At 32.1% G+C, this 24,368-nt stretch overlaps 1 protein-coding gene across 1 annotated transcript; it reads left to right on the top strand.

The window, feature by feature from the left end:
• Positions 1-8,212: 8,212 nt before the first annotated feature.
• Positions 8,213-16,924, top strand: LOC127726650 (uncharacterized). Its single transcript, XM_052234091.1, has 2 exons — positions 8,213-8,316; positions 14,606-16,924. Exons 1-2 carry the CDS (start codon positions 8,223-8,225, stop codon positions 15,826-15,828), a joined length of 1,317 nt encoding a protein of 438 aa, XP_052090051.1. The 5' UTR covers positions 8,213-8,222; the 3' UTR covers positions 15,829-16,924.
• Positions 16,925-24,368: the final 7,444 nt, after the last annotated feature.

The following is a 24,368-nucleotide window of genomic DNA, read 5'->3' as shown; positions in this document are numbered from 1 at the left end:
AACGGAAAGAGAAATGTAAAAACACTGAACTAAGAGAAACGCAGTTACTTAATACAATAGTTCAAGGATCAATACAACTTACAAAAAAATCATGTTTTTCAATAAGAACACATCCAATGGAATTAGTGTAAATATGTTAGGATCAGCCTGGAAAAAGATGCACAATCCTATAGTTTAAGGTGGTACCCAACACCTTGACTAATATTAATTTGGCTCGTTTAATTTTCATAAAATTTTGACAAAATGTTTACTCTGACCCTTTGACAAAAATATAAAAATTTCAAAAAATTTGGACTAACCACTTTATCAGAAAAATTTCTTTGGTTATATAGCAGTTTGACAAACACTAATTTTGATCATTGAGAAGCTTAATATTTCATTAACAATACAACGTAATTAAAACGTTTAGCTGATTTTGACAGAGTTATCTCCCTGTAGTGTTAGGTACCACTTTAAGTCTCGAAATCATAAAGGCCAATAACAAGTGTTGATAATTATATAACAGTACATATTTAGTTATGTTTTAAAATTTATTGAAAACAGAATCAAAATAAACATAGAATGATCTTTTTTGGCAAAGGATATTTGTTAGGGCCCCGCATCGAGGATGCGGTAGACCCATATGTTTCACTTTGTCCGTCTGTCTATCCGTCCGTCCGTCCGTCCGTCTGTATGTCCGCCTAATTTGTTAGCGCAAAAATTCATAAGTACAGGTAAGAGGACAATGAAATTTTGCACAGTTGTTGTGCATAATATAAAGATGTGCATAAAATATATTGGTGAAATTCGGTTAATTAATTTGGAGGAAAAACAGTTATTGTAAAAACATCACAAATTTGAGAAATGTCTTTGTAAGCGCTAAGACTCCAAAAGTGTAGGCAGAAAGCCAATGAAACTTTACATAGTTGTTGTGCAGAATATTTAGATGTGCAGATTTAATTTTGGTGTAAATCGGCTAAATAATTTGGAAAAAACCCGATTTTGTTATAAAAAAAATGAATTTTGTGAAATGTCATCGTAGAATAGGATTTAAACAAAAACTGATGTATAGGTGTATTAGGTTATTTCAAAGTGATTGAAAATTATAAAATAGATATATAAAAAACTTTGTTTTTGTTTAAATGTTTAAAAAAAATCAAAAACTTTGAGAAACAACATCTTCTACTAGGTTGTCATCAAAATTGATATATAGTATAGGCGTACTATGCATTTCAAATTGTTTCCTCAAGTAATAATTGTGTAAAAACTTTAGTCTAAAAAAAACTTAAAAAATGATAAATTCTAAGAATCATATATATCTTGCTATGATTGAAATGAGAAAAGATTCATTTGTGTTAAAATTATTGGTTGGCACCGTTTACGAAAATGTCAACCAAAAATACATGTCATAGAGCTTACATTCTAACAAAACATATATTACATGTTAATTGCGAACACATTCTGAAATAATTGCTGGTGTCAAAATTGATAAGATTGATAAAATTTGACAAACTATGCACATTTGCTTTGTATGCAACAGTCACATTGTCTCACATAAAAATGTGCAAATAGGGCCTTTGCCGACTTGTCACTTTTCTGTCGTTAAATATCGAAGCCAAACAACAATAACAGATTTGGTACGGTTACGGAAAACAACGATTATGCATTTTTGCAAATCAGATGTTATCAATTTACCTTTGGCGACACATATAATCCTAAAAGTCTGATAGTTTATCAAATGAATTCAAATGTATGTAAATTTTAAAATATTTATTTAAAATAAACCACTGAAATAAACTTTCGGTTACAAAGATTGCGCCCTGCTTCTGTTGTTTGGTTGTTTTTTATTATTCAATTATTATCAAAACATTTTTTTGATAATCGATATAAATTTTACGACTTTATTATCTCTATTTTAATTTGGTACATTTCAATAATAAAATATCTTATGGAAACATATGTCAACAATACGATTTAAACATCATATGAAACCTTATTGATTTATCTTTACCATCTGTTACTCGAGAATATATTTATGCGGGAAATAGTTTTTACATATATTTTTACATTGCACAAGGTCATGATTTTCTCTGACCGTTAATTACGTCTTAACACTAAATCCATTGAATGTTGGATGTTTACTGATTGATGTTTTAGTCTTAGATACATGATTTATTTTAGAAGTTGTAATTGGCTTTGAACTAGCTGTCAGTAACTGAGAGTACTCTTTGATCTGTATTGTGTGTCTTTTGCTGGTAGAATATATAGATACCCTACCACGTCCAGTCTGTGTTTTATGTCGTTTTACTGCAGTGTATCGATCTGATGAGTTAAGCCATTTTCAACTGATTTTTATGGTTTGTTCTTATGTTGTGCTGTAACACCACTGTCCCAAGTTAGGAGAGTTGAGCGCTAACAAACATGTTAAACCCCGCCACCTTATCTATGTGCCTTTCCCAAGATTGGAGCATGTAGTTTTGTGATTGTCGTTGGTTCATGTCGGTCATACATTTGTATTTGTTTCTGCAAAATTTTTTTGGTTATAGATTAGACAGTTATATTTCTTAATAGAATTGTTTCATATTTTTTATGTTCGGACATTTTATAGCAGCCTATACGCATGGGTTTGTTCTTCATTGTCGTTGGTTGATGTGGTTCATAAGTGTTTCTCGTTTCTCGTTTTTTATATAGATTAGACCGTTGGTTTTCCTGTTTGAATGGTTTTATACTAGTCATTTTTGGGGCCCTTTATAGCTTGCTGTTCGATGTGAGCCAAGGCTCCGTGTTGAAGGCCGTACTTTGACCTATGGGGGTTTACTTTTACAAATTGTGACTTGGATGGAGAGTTGTCTCATTGGCACTCATACCACATCTTCTTATATCTATTGTTCGATTCGCTCGTGTATGTAATACTGAAATATATTTTAAAGAAAGAAATCTCTGTATTACTGAAAAATTATTACACTAGGATTTTCGATATCACAAACTAGTCAAAACATTTACTAAATTTTATCATCGGTACAAGGACATCATTCGTAAATATAAATCAAAATGCAGACATCTTATACGTTCAGGTATTTCACATCCAATCTTTTATGATAATATTCTTTACAAAGCACAAAAATGTCGGCATTTGGTATTAATACTGATTCACTCATAGGGTCTTTGCATCGGAAATAAAAACAAACGGGTTATGTTCTTCACAAATATATTGTTTGATGGTATGATAATAAACCCCTAATGGGAGGGATTGTGCTTGATTTTTATATGATGAAGACATAATCTTTCAATCGTTTTAATTGAAGTCTGGAGCTGGCATGTCAGTAACTGCTAGTAGACATTTGTTATTGTATGTATCATTGTCATTTTGCTTAGTTTCTTTTGTTACCTATTCTGACATCGGACTTAAGCGTCATTTAAACTGAGTTTTACTGTGCGTATCACTGAACTAGTACACATTTTTGTTAAGCGGCTAGCGGAAGCCCGCCTCCGGGTGCGGGATTTTCTCGCTGTGTTGAAGACTCATTGGTGGACTTCGACTGTTGTTTGTTCTTTAGTCGGGTTGTTGTCTCTTTGACACATTCCCCATTTCCATTCTCAATTTTATGCGTTAAAATCACGTGATTTATTAGAAATTCCAGATGCCATTTAGCAACCGCGGATCACAGATAGTAACCAAAGGGTCTCCTCGCTGAGAAAATACTTGGAAAAGGGGTAAAACATATAAAAACAGAAGAAAATATAAAAACAATCCTCAAATGGCGATATACTAGTAGTTAGAAATCTTATTAATATATACATCATATAGTTCCTAACTTCAAAATATTTCTTATTAAACAACAGTTTTGTCATTTGTAAAATCGTACCAATAGACAGTAACCATGACAAGTTAACGAATTCAGCATGTTTACTTCCAATTTGACGAAAGATGGTCACGTGTTCATTTGCTTCCGTATAATACTTCCTTCTATGTATTATAAATTAATAGGACCATCGAAATTAGTAGTCATTAACTAGTTTAATTTCAAGTGTAAAATTCATAAGTAAATAAAGATGGCTAAAATACAAATGCAGGATTACGAAGAAATTAGGAGAGAAGATGATGACCATAGATACGACGATTTAAAGATGGACGAGAAAAAAATCAAAATAGACCATGTAGTGGTTCCGCCGTGGAAAAAATGGATAAAAACAAACTGTCTGGCACTACAATGTGACCACATATATGTTGTCAACTGGATTTATATTGACTGTTATCTACTTTACTGTTTTAGGTAATACAGAAATAAATAGCGACTTAATCTGCGTGAGGTATCGACCCAGTGCTGTAAAAAAAACATTTATTGACCTACTTCTAGAAATATGAATAGTACAATTACATCAGTATTCTTTTTACAATATTCAGACGAAGTTAAACAAGTTCTATATGCCTACAAAATTTCATCAAAATCCGTAAATACCTCTCAAGAATATATAATATGCCTTCAAAGACATTCTTCTCCAAAATTAATAAAATCAATTATGCATTGCAAATCATACTGTCGATAAAATTACAACAATCAATTCACTTATTGATAATGCATACTGTAATGTCCCTATATCGTAACGATATATTAACAGAACATTACATTATTTCTGCGTTTTATCTAATATAAGGAGGAAAGCATTGGTTCTGTCTAAAACCTTTAAAGAATTATTAATGATGGAAAATGATACAGTAAAATGCTTATTGGCAAACAAAAAAACCCCACGATTACTATTAAATAATTCAATGTTTCAACAAACTGGATTTCAACATAGGTTATTATTTTATGCATAGAAACCCACTTTATTTAAACTTGGTATCGTCCGGGTTGTTTCTGCAAAATTTAAGAAAGACCTATCGTCCTGAAAGGAAATAGTACCATACAGGTATATGATGAACCTATAAAATTTTATCGTCAAACTGCAGTAAATAGTTTCATTTTCTCAAGATTGTTATTCTGGTCATTTAAATTGAACAAATGCTATAAATTGTAATTGTTTGCCATTCATAATTCATACGAGCTGTACACAATCTTAGCTTTATGGCATCAACTATTTCAAAATGGATAAAAGGACGCAATTATGAAAAAGACATTTATTGTTTTATCGATACGTTCCTTATTCCCTATATCCACGGGATATTATCAATTTAATTCAACTTTAGATATGCTTATATGGTTACTATTCCCCAAAAGCCAGAGACGATATACAACCTGGTAATAAATACGTATTTTTGATTCTATGTTTTCATCAAGATATATTTAAGTGTTGGTTAATTCCGGCTTAATCACAATCGAATCTTTTTTAACATAACTTCAAATTTTATTACAAAATCTCCAAAATTATTGCAATTGCAGCTACTGTAGCTAAAGGCAAAAAATTAACACAAAAGATAAAACAATATGATTTCCACTAAAAGCAGCAAACTCCACCAGTAGGTGATATCTGAACGCTACTCTAACGACAGTTTTTCCCCTGGCATTACATTGCCCTTTTTTGTACCTAACTCAGCTGACGGAAGCACTTTTATATCTCTTCGATTGGATGTATGGCTATATTATAATCTTTTATCTATTATTAATAACTGAAGTATGTACATTTGAAGTATAAATTTTTAAACACATGAAAATATTTTTTTGAGAAGTTTATATAAATTATGTGTAACAGAATAATACGATACCACTATCACACAATTCTTGACTTGTTTTTGATTAAATAAAAAGTAGATGACGACTCTGCAAATTACCGTTTCCACAACACTATCACATTGATGTTAGGCAGGGAAGTAATTTCGGCACGAAATCATACAATGTAAAACAGCTATGAACTCTCAATCTTCGTCAAATTAAGCACTAAACATGTGATAAGTGGCATTCATAACGGATTGGAAAAGCATTTTTATAACATAAAATTCTACAAGATAATTGATTTTGGTTTTCATAAATCCGTTGAAATGACAATTATTATTCCATTGCATTTGTATATAACTTATTCTAAAAGAAATAGATTAAAATTTCGTAAAGTTTAAAGCAAAAAACCTTGGATAGCTCACTATATCGTTTGGGTTTTGCTAATAATCGAAAGCTGTTCAGTGACCCCGCAGCTGTTTATATTACAATCCATTGTTCTTTGGTGGAGAGTTTTTTGATGAGCAATCAAACAACATCTCCTCATTTTTAAACTTTCAAATGTGACTTGATAATTTATTGTCATCTTAAAACAATAATAGAAAAAAAGAACAATGATTTTATATGTTATTTGAATTAATTTCAAGGTGATCGCCAAAACATTATTTTTTACCAATAAATGAAAATCCAATTATAGTAAAACTGATGCCGTTAATGAAACGAAAAATCATTACTTGCTGTTTGCTGTAACACATGTCCCTGGTTTGAAAGTTTTATTTTTATTTTAGCTCAGCTAAAGCAGAAATTAGCAAATATTGATATTAAAATGGCAGATATTGATATGAAATTGGCAGCAATTGAAAAGAAAAATGGGACGAAACTGCGGGAAAGTGAAAACAAAGAGAGCGCATTTTATAAAACTATCACATATCTATATATGCCACGTTTGAAACAAAAAAGAATGTGAAATTATTCAATCATGTATGAGCGTTAGAGTCCAGTGGTATATTTCGTGGATGAAAGTTTATTTGTCTATTTAGATAAATTGATTAATGTATTTATCAATTACTTGAGTGTCTCATGCTGGTTAAATTACTTAAATCAGATGTAGGGATGATGCCGGTTCGGGTCCTGGTTTATAGGTTACACTTGTTTAAAACTTTACTATACCAGGAAAATAAACGTTTACAAAAACAAATATCATCAGCTTTGTCACAAATGTTGTTATAGCATGATTAAGCAATGATACAAATAGTTCGACATAAAAATACATACAATCGTTTTATTCTTATATTATCAAAGTTCTGGATTGCATCTCGATAGTACCATTGCAACTCGGCGCAGACCACGTCCACGTGACTATTGCACTTAAATGTCTCAACGCACCTCAAAGTCGTACATATGTTTCATTGTATGTATTTAAAGAAACTTCATTCTAGGTCGACAAAACAATATCTGTTGAGAACCACAATAGATACAAGAGCACCCAAATTATAATCAAAATTATCCAGAAATTCATTGACCAGATGATATTACAATTCACAGCTAATGTATTTGAAAATGAAGGCATGTCCTTGCTAATAAACGTTTTCTTGTACTTATCTTACATAATTCATGCGACACCTTCTGTAAAAGAAGATCGTGTAAATAAAATAAGTGTTTTCGCTTTAAGCTATCTTCATGACATGCTTAACCATGTAAACTTATCATTTTAGACAGTAGTTCACATCTCATTTATCTCAATCAAGATTAATGCATTGGACATTGCAAAAAAGGAAACATTGAAAATAATGCATAGCAGGACATGTGTACATTGTCTAAATCCCCGGTTTAGGTCTTTTAGAGTTCATGCAATTCACTCGGTTTTTGTTTGTTATCTTGAATCGTGTCTTTTCCTAATCAATTTACTAGATCTGATCATTGTTATACTACTGTCGCCTGAATTTATTTATTAAATGTCATCATCCTTATATTTCAATATTTCAGGCTATATTGATAAATAATCGTGTTCCTATTATAATCTATCAAAATAGCAACCCCACTCAATAACATGTACAACGCACTCAGTCCACCCAATTTACCTGTTCATTTTGATTAAAACATTTTTTTTGTTGCACGTCTAGTGAAAGGGTTTATAACTCTGAAATGAGTGTTCACATACATTACTATCACATTTACATTTAAATAGATGACGTTTACACATTTTGTTATTAATGCCTCTTTATTCAATGCCTTTAAAATATCATAGGTCCGCAATGCTCTTCTACTTTGTCATACGAGAGGACAGTTTAGGTAGCTATAAAACCCACCATTTTCTTTGGAAATACCTGTACTGAATTTGTTTTTCACCCGTTTTGTTGATTGATAACGTTTGATTGTGCCAGTTTTTATGGACTTCACCTTTTTGGATTTACTTTGGAGTTTATTTTTGTTATACTTTTTTTTTGTATGTTATTTGGCCTTTTTAACTTTTTTTGGGTTCGAGCGTCTCTTATGCGTCTTTAGTGGAGAAAACGCGCGTCTGGTACCTGATATCTATGATGAGTTTATCTATCATTAAAACATATTAAATTTATTCCAGATAATTATACAATGTGTCACAATGGTGAAATCAAGCAGAGGTGTAATGATAGTAACAGATGCCAATGTTCAGCGGGATTCTTCGGTAAACACTGTGAATATTCAGGTAAGATATAAAATGAGAAAATAACAGTTTATAAATTTGGTCCGTTCGGAGCATCATTTTGGATTAACTTTTATCAGGAACGCTCGAACCAAAAATTGTTAAAGCCAATACTGTAGTAGTTCTTAAACACACGAACAGCTTTATGACCAGAAAAGAACCTAAAATATTAGTCTAATCTATCTAAGGTCCTTTTTGGCTGAGGCAATTTCGAACAGTAGTTTGTTTTAATAATTTCTTAATTAAAAAAAGGTGAATTTAAAAAAGAATGTTGTAGATCATGTCAGTACCAAAACACTGACTAATGAGCTTATAGACAAAAAATGTATAGCAAATGTTGTATAAGTACATAAACACATATGAGCAGTATGACCACAATTGACCAACAAATTATAGCCAAATTTATCTTAGGTACCAAAACGAATGAGCTGATATCATTGATGTCATTGATTTCAAGGTTTCCTTTGTTTGGACGTTCATGAAAGAAAATAAATCTTTAACAGTTTTAATTTCGAGATAAAATGAAGAATCGAGCACCTCATTTTATACACTTTACCGTTCTCCGTCCTTTTCACCTATCCGCCAAAAATTATATAAGATATTATTTAACCTCACGCTGATTTAAGGATATTATATGTATAGGTTGGCTATGAAAGTTAGTGAATATATTGCAGAGTTGTTTCAAGTAAAGAGGTACGCACCAAGATATTTGTGCCAACAAAAGTCATTGGCATATATATATAATTAGATAAGGATGAACTGAATAAGTATATCTTCAAATGTGTTAGAACTCTAATTTTGCCGACCAAGAAAGACATCATTCGGATGCAGATACTATATTTATATATAACCTAGTTGTCCAAGTTGTCGTTGCCGCTGTAGTTTGAGTTTGAAAACAGCTAAGTAAACGATATGATTTTACAAGTCATGAAAATGCAGTTCTGACGTGGTTTCAAGACGTAAAAGTGCCACTGTTTATTATAAAGAGAATGACACAAATAACATACGGCTCTTCAGCTGTTGTATGACAGATTCAGGTATCAATTATTTCGTTTGCGAACATTGCTGAAAAGTCAGGAGAGATGTTCTGCCGTTTAAGGATAGTGTGGTTATTCGGATAAAAAGAAACTTGCGTTTTTTTATCATAGTTTATACTCGACTCCAGTATTTGTGTCCCACTGACTATTGTTAAAACCACGGTTAAAACTAAAATTTGCCAGTTTTAAAATCCTATTCTAAAATGGTTTGTCTAATTACAAGACGACAATTAAGGTATTGGTTGTAACCTTTTAAAATAGATGCTTCAGTTATGAAAAAAACTTAATATATTTTGTTAAGTTATTAAAATGTTGTGCAAAATAACAGTCTTCATGTTTTTGTGGCGCTGCGTCTGCCTTCAATGTTGGAAGAAGTGAGTTTGATCCCTGACCGGGTAAAAAAAAAGATAAACGTGTAGTGTCGTTTTCGTACTTGCATTTTTTTGTATGAAATAGGAATCATTCAATTCAATATCTAAATGTATTAATTTGGTGCAGTTATTCATTTATTGGAACGCTAGAATTTTGTAAAGAATTCAAATAATTGTGTCTGCCTTTCATCTGAACGACCCAGCAATCGGACTAGGTCTTGAAAACTACCTAAAATAATACGTTATAGTTTGATGTATAGGAAACTAAATTTTTCTCCTAGCCACTTTACTTGAGAAAATGCAATGCTAAGCAGCATAACCGTATATTTCCTGAATTTATGATTTTACACCGACCACTAATCTTTTTTGGATGTCTTTCTTTAATTTTTCTTTTTATTTTTGATTATTTTAATTTATAGGAGGAAAGTGGTTCTTTCCCAGCAACATCATATTTTTGAATCTCACTGTTTTATATTGAAATTAATGCGTTTTACTCTTCCCTAAACACGTGTGTTTTTATTGACCTACAACTCAAATTTTCACAGATTACCGGAAAGAGAATTCATCTGACTTTTTCTTCTTGAGTGTCTCCGTTTACTAACCATGGTATAAAGTTTTATTTGTATGCTCATATTTACGAGTGATTGGCTCTGCCCTAAATAAAAGCGAAATACCCTAAACTACAACCGCAAATTGCAGCAGTCATGAACGGTTCAGTGCTTTAGTAAAATTTGGGAAGCGATTGTCAAATTTTTGTAAAATGGACTTTTTGTATACAATATCTATGGATGTTGTGACTTGAAATTTTGAATGTCAATTAGATGAAAGCAAAGTATGACCTTGTAAAAAATGTTGTTTTTATTATTTTGTTTCTTGTTTTTATTCATAATCTCTTTATTAGGTCTTTCCACTTTTCTTAGGAAAGACCTATTGATTTTCTTCTGATTATTAGGTCTTTCCATTTTTCTGTGGAAAGACCTATTGTATTTGTTCTGATTATTATTTTTTTTTCTTCCGCCAAATTTTGTTATCGCATAAAATTTTTGTTTCGCAATATGTCGCTAAGATATTTCTTATATAGTATCATACAGTTTATGCGCTTTTAATTTTTACCCATTCTAAGCCGAACAATTTTCTTTGTAAGAGTTATCTCCCTATTCACTGTTAATCAAGTGTGTGCATCTCCTTCGTAACAAAAGAAAAAAATGTTTGTTACATCCTCGGGAATTTTTGGCTAATTTGGATCGAAGCGATTCGATGAATTTTAAAGGAGTTATCTACTTTTACCAAATAAATTTGTCTGTATGTTTTTTTAACTCATAAACCGTTAACCGTATAACCCTGGAATCTCTTTATTTGAGGTCCCTAGGTCCTAACTTAGAAAATAAAGTCAAGGTCAAAGGTCAAGGTCAAGTTCTCGATTTTGACTTTTCCTTGTATTTGCATTTTCTCAAACACTTTTAAAGATATATATGAAACAACAAGTGCAAAATGTTTGCTTTATTGTAATGAAGATATGCTACATTTGGTCTGAAACAATCTAATTGCATCTTATAGGAGTTAGTGCCCCTGAAATGTCCAATTATAAGATTAATTGATTATTACTTCAACTTGGTTCATTAAAAAGCTATATGACCTTTTACAAAAGGTTGGATGACATATGACCTTGAAAAATGACAACCGGAAGTGACCTTGAGAAAACCGGAAGTAGGGATTTTTGCACTTTCTTCATGGAAAAGTACTTGGAATCCATATATTTTTGTAATTTTAATACATTAACTTATCACTGAAGACTAGAAATGATTTTCGATAAACCGGAAGTGGCCAATTATCTCCTGGTTTACAAGCAAAAGTATAACTATACATTTTTGGAATCAGTGTGAAAGAAACTATTATATGAGACCGGAAGTGACATTTACTTCACCGGAAGTAGCTAATTATTTCTCTTATGTCACTCAGAAGTATATAGAAACCACTTATTTATCGCATCAGTATGAAGAAACTGATGATAAGATGCCAATTTTAACTTTGAGTAAACATTCACTAGCTTCTTCTGAATAAATTTAAAAATTGCTGTGGAAAGACCTTCAATTGTTTCCTGAATAATTGGTTTTTAATTTTTATTAGGTCTTTCCACTTTTCTGTGGAAAGACCTATTGTATTTGTTCTGATTATTATTATTTTTTTTTTCTTCTTCCGCCATTTTTTTCTGACGGTGCTTAGATTTTTTGCATATATCGAACAGTTATTACGATTTTGAAACTGACCCTGTTAAGCCGAACACTTTTTATTGTAAGAGTTATCTCCCCAAACACTGTTTTTCTTGTTTACGCATCTCCTTCGCAACCGTTAAAGATAACGACAAAATTATTTCACCAATTTGCTCGTTATATCCTCAGGATCTTAAGAATATTTTTGACCGAAGCGGTTCGGAAACTCCATATGAGAGTTATTTCCCCTTCTGTATTTAGAATAAGTAAAATGTAATTGTAATTGGTAAACCATAAGTGATAGGGACCTAGGGTCTTTTGATTTGAGGTCGTTGGTCCAAATTTTTACTTAATTGTTTGTTGCGACATGTCATAACACATACATTTTGGTTTAAAGGGTACGCTTACATCAAATTAGAGTTTTCTCCCCTCTTTTATTTGGAAATATGCATATGGTGATATAACTCATGAACCAAATATAATTAAGTCCTAGAGTCTTTTGATTTTAGGTCCTTGGTTGATGACCTTGAAATTGAGCTCAAGGTCATAGGTTAAATTGACGTTCTAGATTTTGACCTTTGCTTTTACCTCATATGTATACATGATAAATCCATGGGACTTTTACATTAGGTTTCAAGCCATTTAACCTTAGAAAAGTCAACCGGAAGTGACCTTGTGTAAACCGGAAGTAGCTTTTTTTTGTACTTAATTAATGTAAAAGTTTATAGAAACAGATATTTTTGGTATCAGTGTCAATTAAACGTTTGAATAATACCGAAAGTAACATTTTTCAAACCAGAAGTAACAAATTATCTCCCTTATTTAAAAAACATTGTATAGAAACCATATATTTTTGGAATCAGCGTACAATAAGCTGTCATTTGAAGCTGGAAATGACATTTCAAAACGAATTTTACTAATTTCATATTAAAATACATGTTTTTTTGTGGAAAGACCTTCATTGTTCACTGAACAATTGGTTTTTAGTTATTAGTTTTTTCTTGTTCCGCCACATTTTTCTTACGGTGCTTTGTGGTTTCGCAATATGTCGCTTAGATTTTTTGCATATGATATCGAACAGTTATTGCAATTTTGAAACTGACCCTGTTTAGCCGAACACTTTTCATTGTAAGAGTTATCTCCCTAAACACTGTTTTTCTGGTGTGCGCATCTCCTTCGCAACCGTTAAAGATAACGACAAAATTATTTCACCAATTTGCTCGTTATATCCTCAGGATCTTAAAAATAATTTTGACCGAAGCGGTTTGGAGACTCCATAAGAGAGTTATTTCCCATTTTGTATTTGAAATAAGAAAAATGTAATTGTAACTGGTAGACCATAAGTGATAGAGACCTAGGGTCTTTTGAATTGAGGTCCTTGGTCCAAAAAAAAAAGAAAATAAGGTCAAGGTCAAAGGTCAAGGTCATGTTCTTAATTTTAATTTTAGCTTATTTTCACTTCTTTTTAGAAACTGTATAAGATATCGACAAATAATTATAACTAAATTGTTAGTTGCGACATGTCTTAACACATACATTTTGGTTTAAAGGGTACGCTAACATTAAATTAAAGTTTTCTCCCCTCTTGTATTTAAAAATACGCGTATGGAGATATAACTCATTAACCATATATAATTAAGACTTAGGGTCTTTTGATTTGAGGTCCTTGGTTTATGACCTTGAAATTGAGCTCAAGGTCATAAGTAAATTTGAGGTCCTTGGTTAATGACCTTGAAATTGAGCTCAAGGTCATAAGTAAATTTGACGTTCTAGATTTTGACCTTTGCTTTAACCTCATATGCATACATGATAAAGCCATGGGACTTTTTGCATTCGTTGCAAGCCATTTTACCTTGGAAAAGCCAACCGGAAGTGACCCTGTTTAAACCGGAAGTAGCTATTTTTTGTACTTATTTAATATAAAAGTATATAGAACTATATATTTTTGGAATCAGTGTCAAGTTAACATTCAAATAATACCGGAAGTGACATTTATCAAACCGGAAGTAACAAATTATCTCCCTTATTTAAAACGAAAGTGTATATGAACTTTATATTTTTTTAATCAGCGTACAACAAGCTATCATTTGATGCTGGAAATGACATTTTAAACCGAATTTTATTATTTTCATACAAAGTGAATCTTTACGGTGGAAAGACCTTTAATTGTTCTATGAACAATTGGTTTTTAATTTATTTTCAATTCCTTTTTTTGCTACACATTGATTTACAACATCTTTAAAAAGACCCAAAACCGTATATAGTATTGTCAATGCAGCTACAGAAAAGCTGTAGACCTCTCGAAATATTGAATAGAGTTTTGATAATGATATGAACTTACTACGAATATTGTAAATTTCTAAATGTTTTTGAACAACAGAAGATAAAAGAAAATTGTTAGAAATGGTGATAACAGTGACGTCTTTTTTTGTAAAAACAGGTGCTACATAATTTTAATGTATCGATATCACGACATATGGGACTAGTCGTTGTTCTATTCTAACTGCTTGTTTTAGGCAAAACAAGCAAGCCATATATCTTTTTAAACAAATTATTAGTAAATGCAAAAGATGCTCGTAAGAAACGAGTATGAATTATGTTAAAACGAAATTAATAGTATTCTACTTATGCATAACTTGTAAATGATTAATGTTATTTCATAAAATATTTACAGATGGAAAAGACACAAGGTTCATGGTAATTTTTCACGCAGGAGAACGATATACTACGCGGACCGTTTTGGTAGCATCAGAAAATACTGCACGTCTTTCATTACGCTATTTCAACCATACAAATCAGTCTATCATCATTGACAAAAATAATACAGAATATAGTCTGAGTATCAGTGTTATCCCGTCTGATGGGATACATTTAGCAGGAGTAGGACTTCTCTCCGATGTGAGAATAAATGTTTACGGATTTTATTATGGGAACCAGTTCTCTGAGGGATTCTTATCCATGCCTATGAAATTTGCCTCTACAAAATACATTATACCGACCTTACCTTTATTTTTGGAAAGTTACAATAAGAATATATTGGCACTTTCACCAGTTTTTCAAAATACAGCTGTCAGTATAAATTTAAAATTGGAAAACGGTTTTATAACGTATAAAAGCAAGCAATATAATAACAACGACACAATTAGAATTGTTATAAACAAATATAACACTTTTCAGTTATCACATGCTTCTGACCTATCAGGAACTTTGGTTACAGCTTCAAAACCAGTTATTGTGGTCAGTGGTAATCGGTGTAACTTTGCAGTACCACAAAAAATCAACACAGGTGGTTGTCAACCATTCATTGAATTGGTATTACCAACTAACCAACTAGATAATCTGTTCATAACACCACATATATCGACACGTTTGAATAACACTGTTCGTATTCAGGCGATAAACAGTACTTATTTAACCATTAAAACTGGTAAAAAGACAATATCAAAAACACTAAACGCAAGAGATTTCTTGGATTTTTACTACAACACTGTTTCTCTTATTTTATCATCGGCTGACATACTTGTCATCTCATATCCACATGGGTTAGAAAGAGGAAAAGGAGATTCGTTTATGATGACGATTCCAGGAGTAAATCAATATCTTAATAAATATGATTTCGTTGTTCCAAAAGCATTTGACAGCTTTATAAGCATAACAGTACGGAGAGATGCTGTTGATGGTTTTTTGCTGGATGGAAATTCTTCCAATATTCGAAGTATGTTTAGCATTTCTGAAGGGATGAATAATTTTAGCACTTTCAGTGTGCCTATATTAGCAGGATTTCATCATATTGAACATAGAAATAAAGTTCGGTTTGGATTATGGGTTTACGGGAATAAATTATCCTTTGATGGATACGGGTACCCTGCTGGGATGGCTTATAAAACTTGCAATTAAGTAAACTTACTGCTTGTAGACTTCCATTGTCATCTGCAGAGAACAGTAGTACGTCAGGAAAATACGGATATTGTTTAAAACTAATTTGCTGTAACAGTTATAAAATTTTAAAATTATTTTCGACTAAGGAACACATCTCCCGCATGAAAGCTCTGATTCCTTGTCCGGAATTAGCTTTACTTTAGGTTCTTTCTGGTTTAATCAGCTCTTCAACGTTTGTAAGAGGTTTTGGATTTTAAAATGTATTGTCCTCGAGCATCCCTGAAGAGACATGAAATGTCAGTGAAATTAGTACTGTTAATTTATAATATATTACATTTACAGTTACTTTGTTTTTAAACGATCCGACATTAAAAGTTACCAAAATAGACGTCTACAGGAAAACATATATTCTTAAACAATGAAGTAGTACCCACGCCGTATGATAGCTTATCTAAACAAAATATGAATTTATTCAACAATAGAAACCTCTCGGAAATTGTGTTTTCCTCACTGAAAACAAAATAAGAAGGTAATTAAAGAAACTTAAAGGCGCATTTACTATCCACATAGTTTTGCCCCACTAATATATTAAAATTCAAGCAGTATTTAGGTGACAGAAATGTTATGGTTATTCTTTTCCAGACGTAGTAGATAATATAATAGATGTGATTATTTTAAGTATTTTTTGGAGTACAGGTGGAAGGAATTCATACATGTTGCTTTCCTTTATTTCATGACATCCTACAGAATCGGAAGTAATGTTTTGTATGCCTTTGAATGGTTGACTCTCAAAACCAGAATTCAATTGACGGTTAAGTTCACATTGTGTATATTTATCTGATAGTAGCCCATAGTACTCTCCTTTTGTGGATAGTTTTCATGCAGTTTTACATTTGATTTGTATTTACCTTTTTCTCGATAATGCTGATCTTGATCGTTAAACTTGTTAACCGCACATTGATGTTTTGGTGACATTGATTTTGAACTGAGCTTGACAACGTTATCAGAATTCTATTTTGACAAAACATTGTTGCATTGTTAATGTTACAAGTTACTGATGAATTCATTGTATTTTGAAAATAAATTCTGCTTTATTGTCAGATTTAAGTGTCTATGAAGCAATAAAAAATTAAAAAACAAAACACAATTTTCAGTCTTGATCATGATTAATTTTTCCTTTTACATGACATCTCCTGATAATAAAAAGGACTCGCATGGACCCTCCAGTGATTGCATTAAACAACATAATTTGCATTCCATACAATTTCGCTGCTCACATATATTAATTGCTTTTCAGGTTCTTAAGGGTATACAATAGATCACCAAAGACACTAGACTTATAATTTGGTCGGGCAGACGCGTGTTTTATCTTCATTAGACTAATCAATTGTGTTCGAATTACAACAGTTGGAAGGCTAAATCAAAAACGTAGTTAAAGAACATTAAGAACTAAAAATTCCGAGAACTTGAAAAACGTTTATTTGTTTTTATTAATATTTTTATCGGAGGAGCAAATTTAAACATTGCCTTTGACTTTCTGCATATACAACTTTATTATAAATCAATTGGAATGGATATGTGGTAGTGCTTACATTCGACGCCTGCTCCGTCTTAACTAAGCAATTTAAAAAAATAAATTCTTGATTCACACCCGAAGAATGAGGTTGCGTTTCAAAAGGTATTTCTGTAAACATGGACACTATTCACGGGACAACCCCAAATATTTTCTTACACACAACATCATTTCCGAAAGTCATAACAGATGAATAGATAAATAATAACGAACGAGGGCATATAGTTACTTGTATCCATTTCATATGGAATCCAGTGAATAGCAGTTTCATTGACTATCATACCCCATCTCCTTTTTGAGATCACCTAGCCAAAATTGCCTAATGAGATTTTATCATCATTTGCGTCCGTCGTCGTTGTTGTTTTTCAAAAATCTTCTCTGAAACTACTAAGCCTAAATGGAACCAAACATTTCACAATTATCCTTAGAAATATCGAGTTAAAAAAAATGATCCTGTTTCCCAACCAACATGGTCGCCAATACTAAAAATAGAACAAAGTGATATAATGCAAGTCTTACCTATTATATTTAATACCGTTATAGATAGGAAAATTTGTTTAGAATACCAAGAACTACCTGCATTTTTTTGATAAAAATTGTCAGACGACTCCTTATTGTAGTTTTTGTCTTGAAATTACGATTTTTACCATTTTTTTTTTTTTTTTGCCGATAGTTGAAAACATAATAATTTGTGGTCAATCGCTTATAGAAATTATTTTCGTTTAATGATGATTAGTACCCATGTTTTCCATTTTGACTAAAACTGTAGTAGATAAAGAAAAATGTATACAGCAAATATGGTTGACAAGATACGAACTACATACAATTCTCTGTTAGACCGGTTTCTCAACATTTTCAGTAAATAAAAAAATATTCAAATCAGCAGTCAAAAGAACATACAGGCCCAATGTTAACCCTTATATAACAGGCCTTTGTCTTCAGACACAAATTTGGATAATAACAATTTAATGAACATCCCTACCAAGTTTGGTATGAATGGCTCTATATGTTCGTAGGAGGAGTTGAAAATGTATCAGAGATCGCTGCTGTTATTTTGAAAATCGGGTACAGTAATTGCAACACAATTTGTTAAAGGAGAATACAATAATATATTCATACAAGTACCACTTAAGATTTGGACTAGTTGAAAGAGAGGTCTAAAATTTGTCAACCAGTCAAAAATCATGGCAGCCAAATAACATTTGGATATGATCTAGGACCACTTTTCTTCCAACTTTTTTTTTCAAATTTATCTGGTTATTGTTTACGGCACTTTTAGGGAAAAGGGGTTTAAATATATATTAAGTACTATTATACAAAGAGGACTTCCAATGGGTTTTCGATTTGAAACATGTTCATATGAGAGGTTTATATACATCACTGATCCAGCATGTTCAAAAGAAGCAGTTAGCATAATCACCACTTTTTAAACAGTTTATGGCATTCATTCTATGACTGGCCAACTCATTAATATTTGGCAGATAAAAATCGAAAGCAGAATTATACTTCTCTGGGACGTCGACATTTTCCAGTCTAATGACCTGATGTCATGGATGAATTAAGGTCAATTAGTACTATACGTTTTAAGAATGTGCTGTTAATTGGCAGGCAGGCTCATCGCTGAGTGACAAGAAGAGCTTACGTAGCCCTTTTGGACATCCCCTAAAAAACCTAAGTTCAACAAGATGCAATAGTAAAACAAAATATCAAAAGCAAAGCAGTTTGAAAAGAGAAGTTTTATTACTTTATCCCAGACATTAATTTTGTTCTTTAATTTGATTGGCTTATCTATCAACGAAATACAATATTGCGACATTTCCATTGGCCGCTCGTTAGGTCATTGTTCGCTTGCAAATGTTAGGACTATGTGCATTTCGTCCATGGTAACGGAAATATGCGATTTCTTCAATAATAATCAAAACACTCACACTTTTCACATGGAAATCTTCTTTCTTGTTGTTATTTGTTTACATTCCAAAGCGTACAAAAAAGTTTAAATGTCCGATGTTAAAGTCTGACTCTGGAACTGGACATATGACGTCTTACATTTAAATGAGCAACACGAACCCCACCAAAAAAAAAAAAAAAAACAACAAAAAAACTAGGAAGACTTCATAAACGATTTGCGGAAATGTTTTATTTAACACTTCGAGAATGTTTGCCATAAAAGAAATATCAATGCGAATGTTTAACAACTTTTAAGAATTGGATATATCTTGATATCATATCTCTTTATTTAATTCCGATAGTAATAATCAACTCGCCAAAGGCTCGTTTATTATTATAAACAAAATGAAATTACTCGAATTGATATGAAGTGATATCAAATTCTCACAGGTTATGAAACATATTATTATATGAAATTATGATGTGGTCCATCAAACATCAGAATATGTATGAGTTAGTTCTTGAAGCTGTGAAAGTTCCATAATTAGGTAATTACGTATACTCTTCCATTCTAAAGCGTACAAAAATGTTTTAAATGTCCGATTTTAAAGTCTGACACCGGAACTGGACATATAACGTCATACATTTAAATACGCAACACGAACCCGACCAAAAAAACAAAAAAAAAAACAAAAAAGCAAAAAACAAAAAATCCAAAATGTTGCAATACACTTGTCCTATCTCCATGACAAATATGTTGTTGTTCCCGCAGATAAAGCCCCAAACAACATGGTTTTTGTGTGTAAATCACATTACATAAACTGCTTGATAAATGAATTAGGTATTAACAATTCATTTGGAAACTCAACATATACTTTGTAAAAAGTCACTCTGATTCAAACAAAAAATTCTCTGAAACTGACATAATCAAATGCTTGATTTCTTGATTGAAAACATATTTGTGACGTTTGGAGGACGTGTTTTTCAACAAACAATCGGCATTCCTATGGAAACCAACTGTGCCCCTGTTCTATCCCATCGAACTTGAGATAAAGGATACAACAGATACAGTTAAGTCTGCCGCATATCTTGACTTACAGCTAGAATTGACAATGAGGATCGGTTGAAAACAAATCTTTACGACAAAAAAGATGATTTCAGCTTCCCAATCTTGAACTTTCCATTTCTATGTAGCAACATTCCAGCAGCGCCAGCATACGGAGTATAGATCTCCCAGTTGATATGATATTCAAGGGCTTGTATTTCCTATCATGATTTCCTTGACAGAGGGTTGCTGCTCACAAGGAAGCTATTAAACCAAGAGTTCCAAGTGGTGAAGTTGAAATCATCCCTTCGTAAATTTTACGGACGCCATCACGAGTTGGTTGACCATTATGGAATATCCGTTTCACGGATGATAGCGGATATGTTCCTAACGTCGTAACTGCAATCCGGTCCCCTTTCACGAATGTGACCTACCGAATTAGACTTATTACCGGGTTTGTACTAACATGATCAAAACGACGGGTGCCACATGTGGAGCAGGATCTGATTACCCTTCCGGAGCATCTGAGGTCACCCCCAGTTTTTGGTGGGGTTCGTGTTGCTCAGTCTTTAGTTTGATATGTTGTGTTTTGTGTACTATTGTTTGTCTGTTGGTCTTTTTCTTTTTTAGCCATGGCGTTGTCAGTTTATATTGGACTTATGAGTTTGAGTGTCCCTCTGGTATCTTTCGCCTGTCTTTTAAAGACAACCCACAATCTCACTCGATAACATACATTAATGCTTACATCTTATTAAATCCCGTTAACTCAAGATTAAGGATTCTACCGAAAATAAAAGATCTGCTTCATACCTTAATCTTTTCCTAGATATTGACACAGATGGATGACATCAAACTAGAATCTATGAAAAACGTGATGATTTCATCCTTCCAATTGCCAAGTTTCGATTTTGCAGCAGTAACATAATCTCTGCTCCTTCGTATGGAGTGTGCATATACTAGTTTAGACGTTATGCTCATGCATGTACATATTATACTGACTCAATTAACGGGGATGTGCTCCTTACACAAAAAAATGTTCCACCAGATTTATAGTATAGAAACACTTATTCGGGACTTGTCAGAAAGAACATACAAGAAAATAGAAAATTTTTAAAACAAAATAGTTCCTACGCATAGCTGTTTATTTTTCAATAAGTTAAATATTTCGGTAATGTTGGTTTCAAATGAAAGCTTAAGGATTTGGAATCACTGTAGAATCCTTGTTGACAGCTTCTTCTGAGTAATAAAAAAAATATATATGAAATTTTAATAGGAGGGGACATTTGGCCTGTTGTTCAGATCAGAAGTACCCGTTTTCTTACTCCCAAACTTCCGGAACCAGTGCGCTCTAATATGCAATTAAAGGTGTGTTGAAGTTTTCAGCACAAGTAAGGATAAGGTATAGTTTTGACATGAAATAACTGCCACTTTATTTGAACTTAAGACAAAGTAGCCATTAATGCTTGATACATGTATCATAGAATTTAACATAGAAAGCAATGGAGCTATGAATTAGTGGTTTTATTCCTATTACTGAAAGACATGTGAAATTCAAATTTTAAACATCATACCAATTACAATGAAAACTGGTCACATTTGTGGTAAATAAACATTTTACTAACATTTTTTTATGTATGAATTCTGTTGGTGACAAATTCAAACCTTCAAATTGCTACAAAAAGGTATTTCAGCCTTTTTTGTCATTTATTATGATACAGTTAATCTGAAGTTAAATTTTTTGCATTATATTTGACTGAAATCAAACAAACACGTATATTATGACTGGTTTATAGTGAAAATATAGCTTTTGGTCAAATTATCTAGTGAGTTTTTATGTTTTATTGTGTTTCTTAGTGTATAATTTTTTTCTAAGGAAATCGGTATACACTTATATAGGAATTACATAATCTCACTTGAAAAGCAATTGTCAACAAGTTTAGCTTCTAGTCTAGCTGGGAAATACATAAATTGCTCTTGTTGGTCCATGTTTTTACATAAAAGTATGGTTTTTACCAATACACAATCAACATGTAGTAAAAAAAAGGGGGCAGAATTAACAATTATATTTTATATTTCGACCACTATATTTATATTCAATGAATATTATCTGATAAAAATAAGACATGTAGGTAAGAACATTGTTTTTTAAGGAGATGTACACTAATAAGAACTGGTAATAATTGAAAAAGTCTCGAATTGGTCTCTATTGTTATCCATATTGAGTTTTCTTTGTATAGCGCACAGGTTACTTCCAGTCCAATTTGAGCCTGAATTTAGTGATGTAGTGTTTCGACAAAAACTGTATGTGTTTTTCTATGCTAGAAATAGATCATACTGTTGTACACGGGGCAAAATACATGACATCCATAAGATAAAGAATAATTATACTCCACATGAAAATAAGAAGATGTGGTATGATTGCCAATGAGACAACTCTCCACATGAGACCAATTGACACAGACATTATCAACTATAGGTCACCGTACGGCCTTCAACAATGAGTAAAACCCATACCGTATAGTCAGCTATAATAGCCCCGAAAGGACAAAATTTTAATGTAAAACAATTTAAATGAGAAAACTAACGGCCTGATTTATGTACAAAACAATGAACGAAAAACAAATACGAAATACAGCAACAAACGAGAACAACTGAATTACAGGCCCCTGTCTTGATCAGTTGAAAAGGGCTTAGCTCATCCAATGGATACAAAGCAGAAATGCATCTAACAAAAACACAGAGTGGACGTGGCAGGGTACTTATACATACCTACAAAAGGCGCCAACTTTCACCTCGGGTGAAGTGTGGCGCCTGTTAAAACGCTTAAACCCGCTGCATTTTTATGCACCTGTCCTAAGTCAGGAACCTGTTGTTCCGTGGTTGTCGTTTGTTGGTGGGATTCATACGTGTTTCTCGTTTCTCGTTTTTTTTTTATATAGATTAGACCGTTGGTTTTCCTGTTTGAATTGATTTACACTAGTCATTTTTGGGCCCTTTATAGCTTGCTGTTCAGTGTGAGCCAAGGCGCCGTGTTAAAAGCCGTACTTTGACCTGTAATTGACTTTTTACACATTGTACTTAGATGAAGAGTTGTCTCATTTGCACTCATACCACATCTTCTTAAATATCTACAACAAAAAGACATTATTTACTAGGAGGGAAGACCTTGGTTCATTTTTTTTAAAACTCATCCAATTTGATCCCCTTGAACAAATGTTGAGCACACAGACCAAATAGTCATCCCTTTTGGTAACCACGAACAGGAATGATTTGAAAAAAATAGCTATAGCCTCAATGCATTCTCATGTATGTGTTTGAAACTAAACCAGAGAATTTTAAGAAAAAATATTCCCAAATACAAAATGATATACAGCAAAGATTAACAAGATTAACAATACTTAATTTAAGTCTTTCTACAAAATTAAGACATATATGCGGATGTACACCTTTCATTCGAATATGTATCAAGAAGACCACACATATATATGCAACAGTGCTACAACTGATACCACGTAATATGTAACACCTTATAGTAATCTTATTGAAATAGCCAAATCTAATAACAAGCTATCATGTTTGTGCTGTGTTGGATTGTTTTACATTCGTATTTGTCCTCGGAAAACATTCATTTTATATCGGTAACTCGGGCTCATAATCCAGTCAATCCATGGATAAAAAATTGCAACAGAAACACATTGAGTATTTTCATGTCCAAGATGTTATCATATTTGATAAACTTACAGTCAAACAAATTTATAGTCGTGGAAATTGATGAGTTTGGGTTCAAATAGATTTTTTAAGTATAAAACAAAATAAAAAATAGGAAATTTTAATATGTAAGTTATTAATGGAGCAAAATCTTTTATAATAATATAATATTACCCTAATTGAAACATCACAAGCGTTATTGTATAAGGAAACTGACAAGTTAGCATGTCAGGAAATTAGAATTTTTAGCCAGAAACTTAAGATTTTATCATACATATTCCGAAAATAGGAAACCGGAAAAATTGTCAAATGTTTTCTCTACCTGAATGATCACACTAATATTTA

The sequence above is a fragment of the Mytilus californianus genome, unplaced genomic scaffold, assembly GCF_021869535.1.
Source record: "Mytilus californianus isolate M0D057914Y unplaced genomic scaffold, xbMytCali1.0.p SCAF_18, whole genome shotgun sequence".
Lineage (NCBI taxonomy): Eukaryota > Metazoa > Mollusca > Bivalvia > Mytilida > Mytilidae > Mytilus > Mytilus californianus.
Note: the sequence above shows the minus strand (reverse complement) of the source record. Positions and strands in the feature narration are given on the sequence as shown.

Bases quoted from the DNA above. Each gene is read 5' to 3' on its own strand.
- LOC127726650 (XM_052234091.1), top strand. From the start codon at position 8,223: ATGTGTCACAATGGTGAAATCAAGCAGAGGTGTAATGATAGTAACAGA. The intron at 8,317-14,605 runs GTAAGATATAAA...AAATATTTACAG, and splicing joins TAAACACTGTGAATATTCAG to ATGGAAAAGACACAAGGTTC.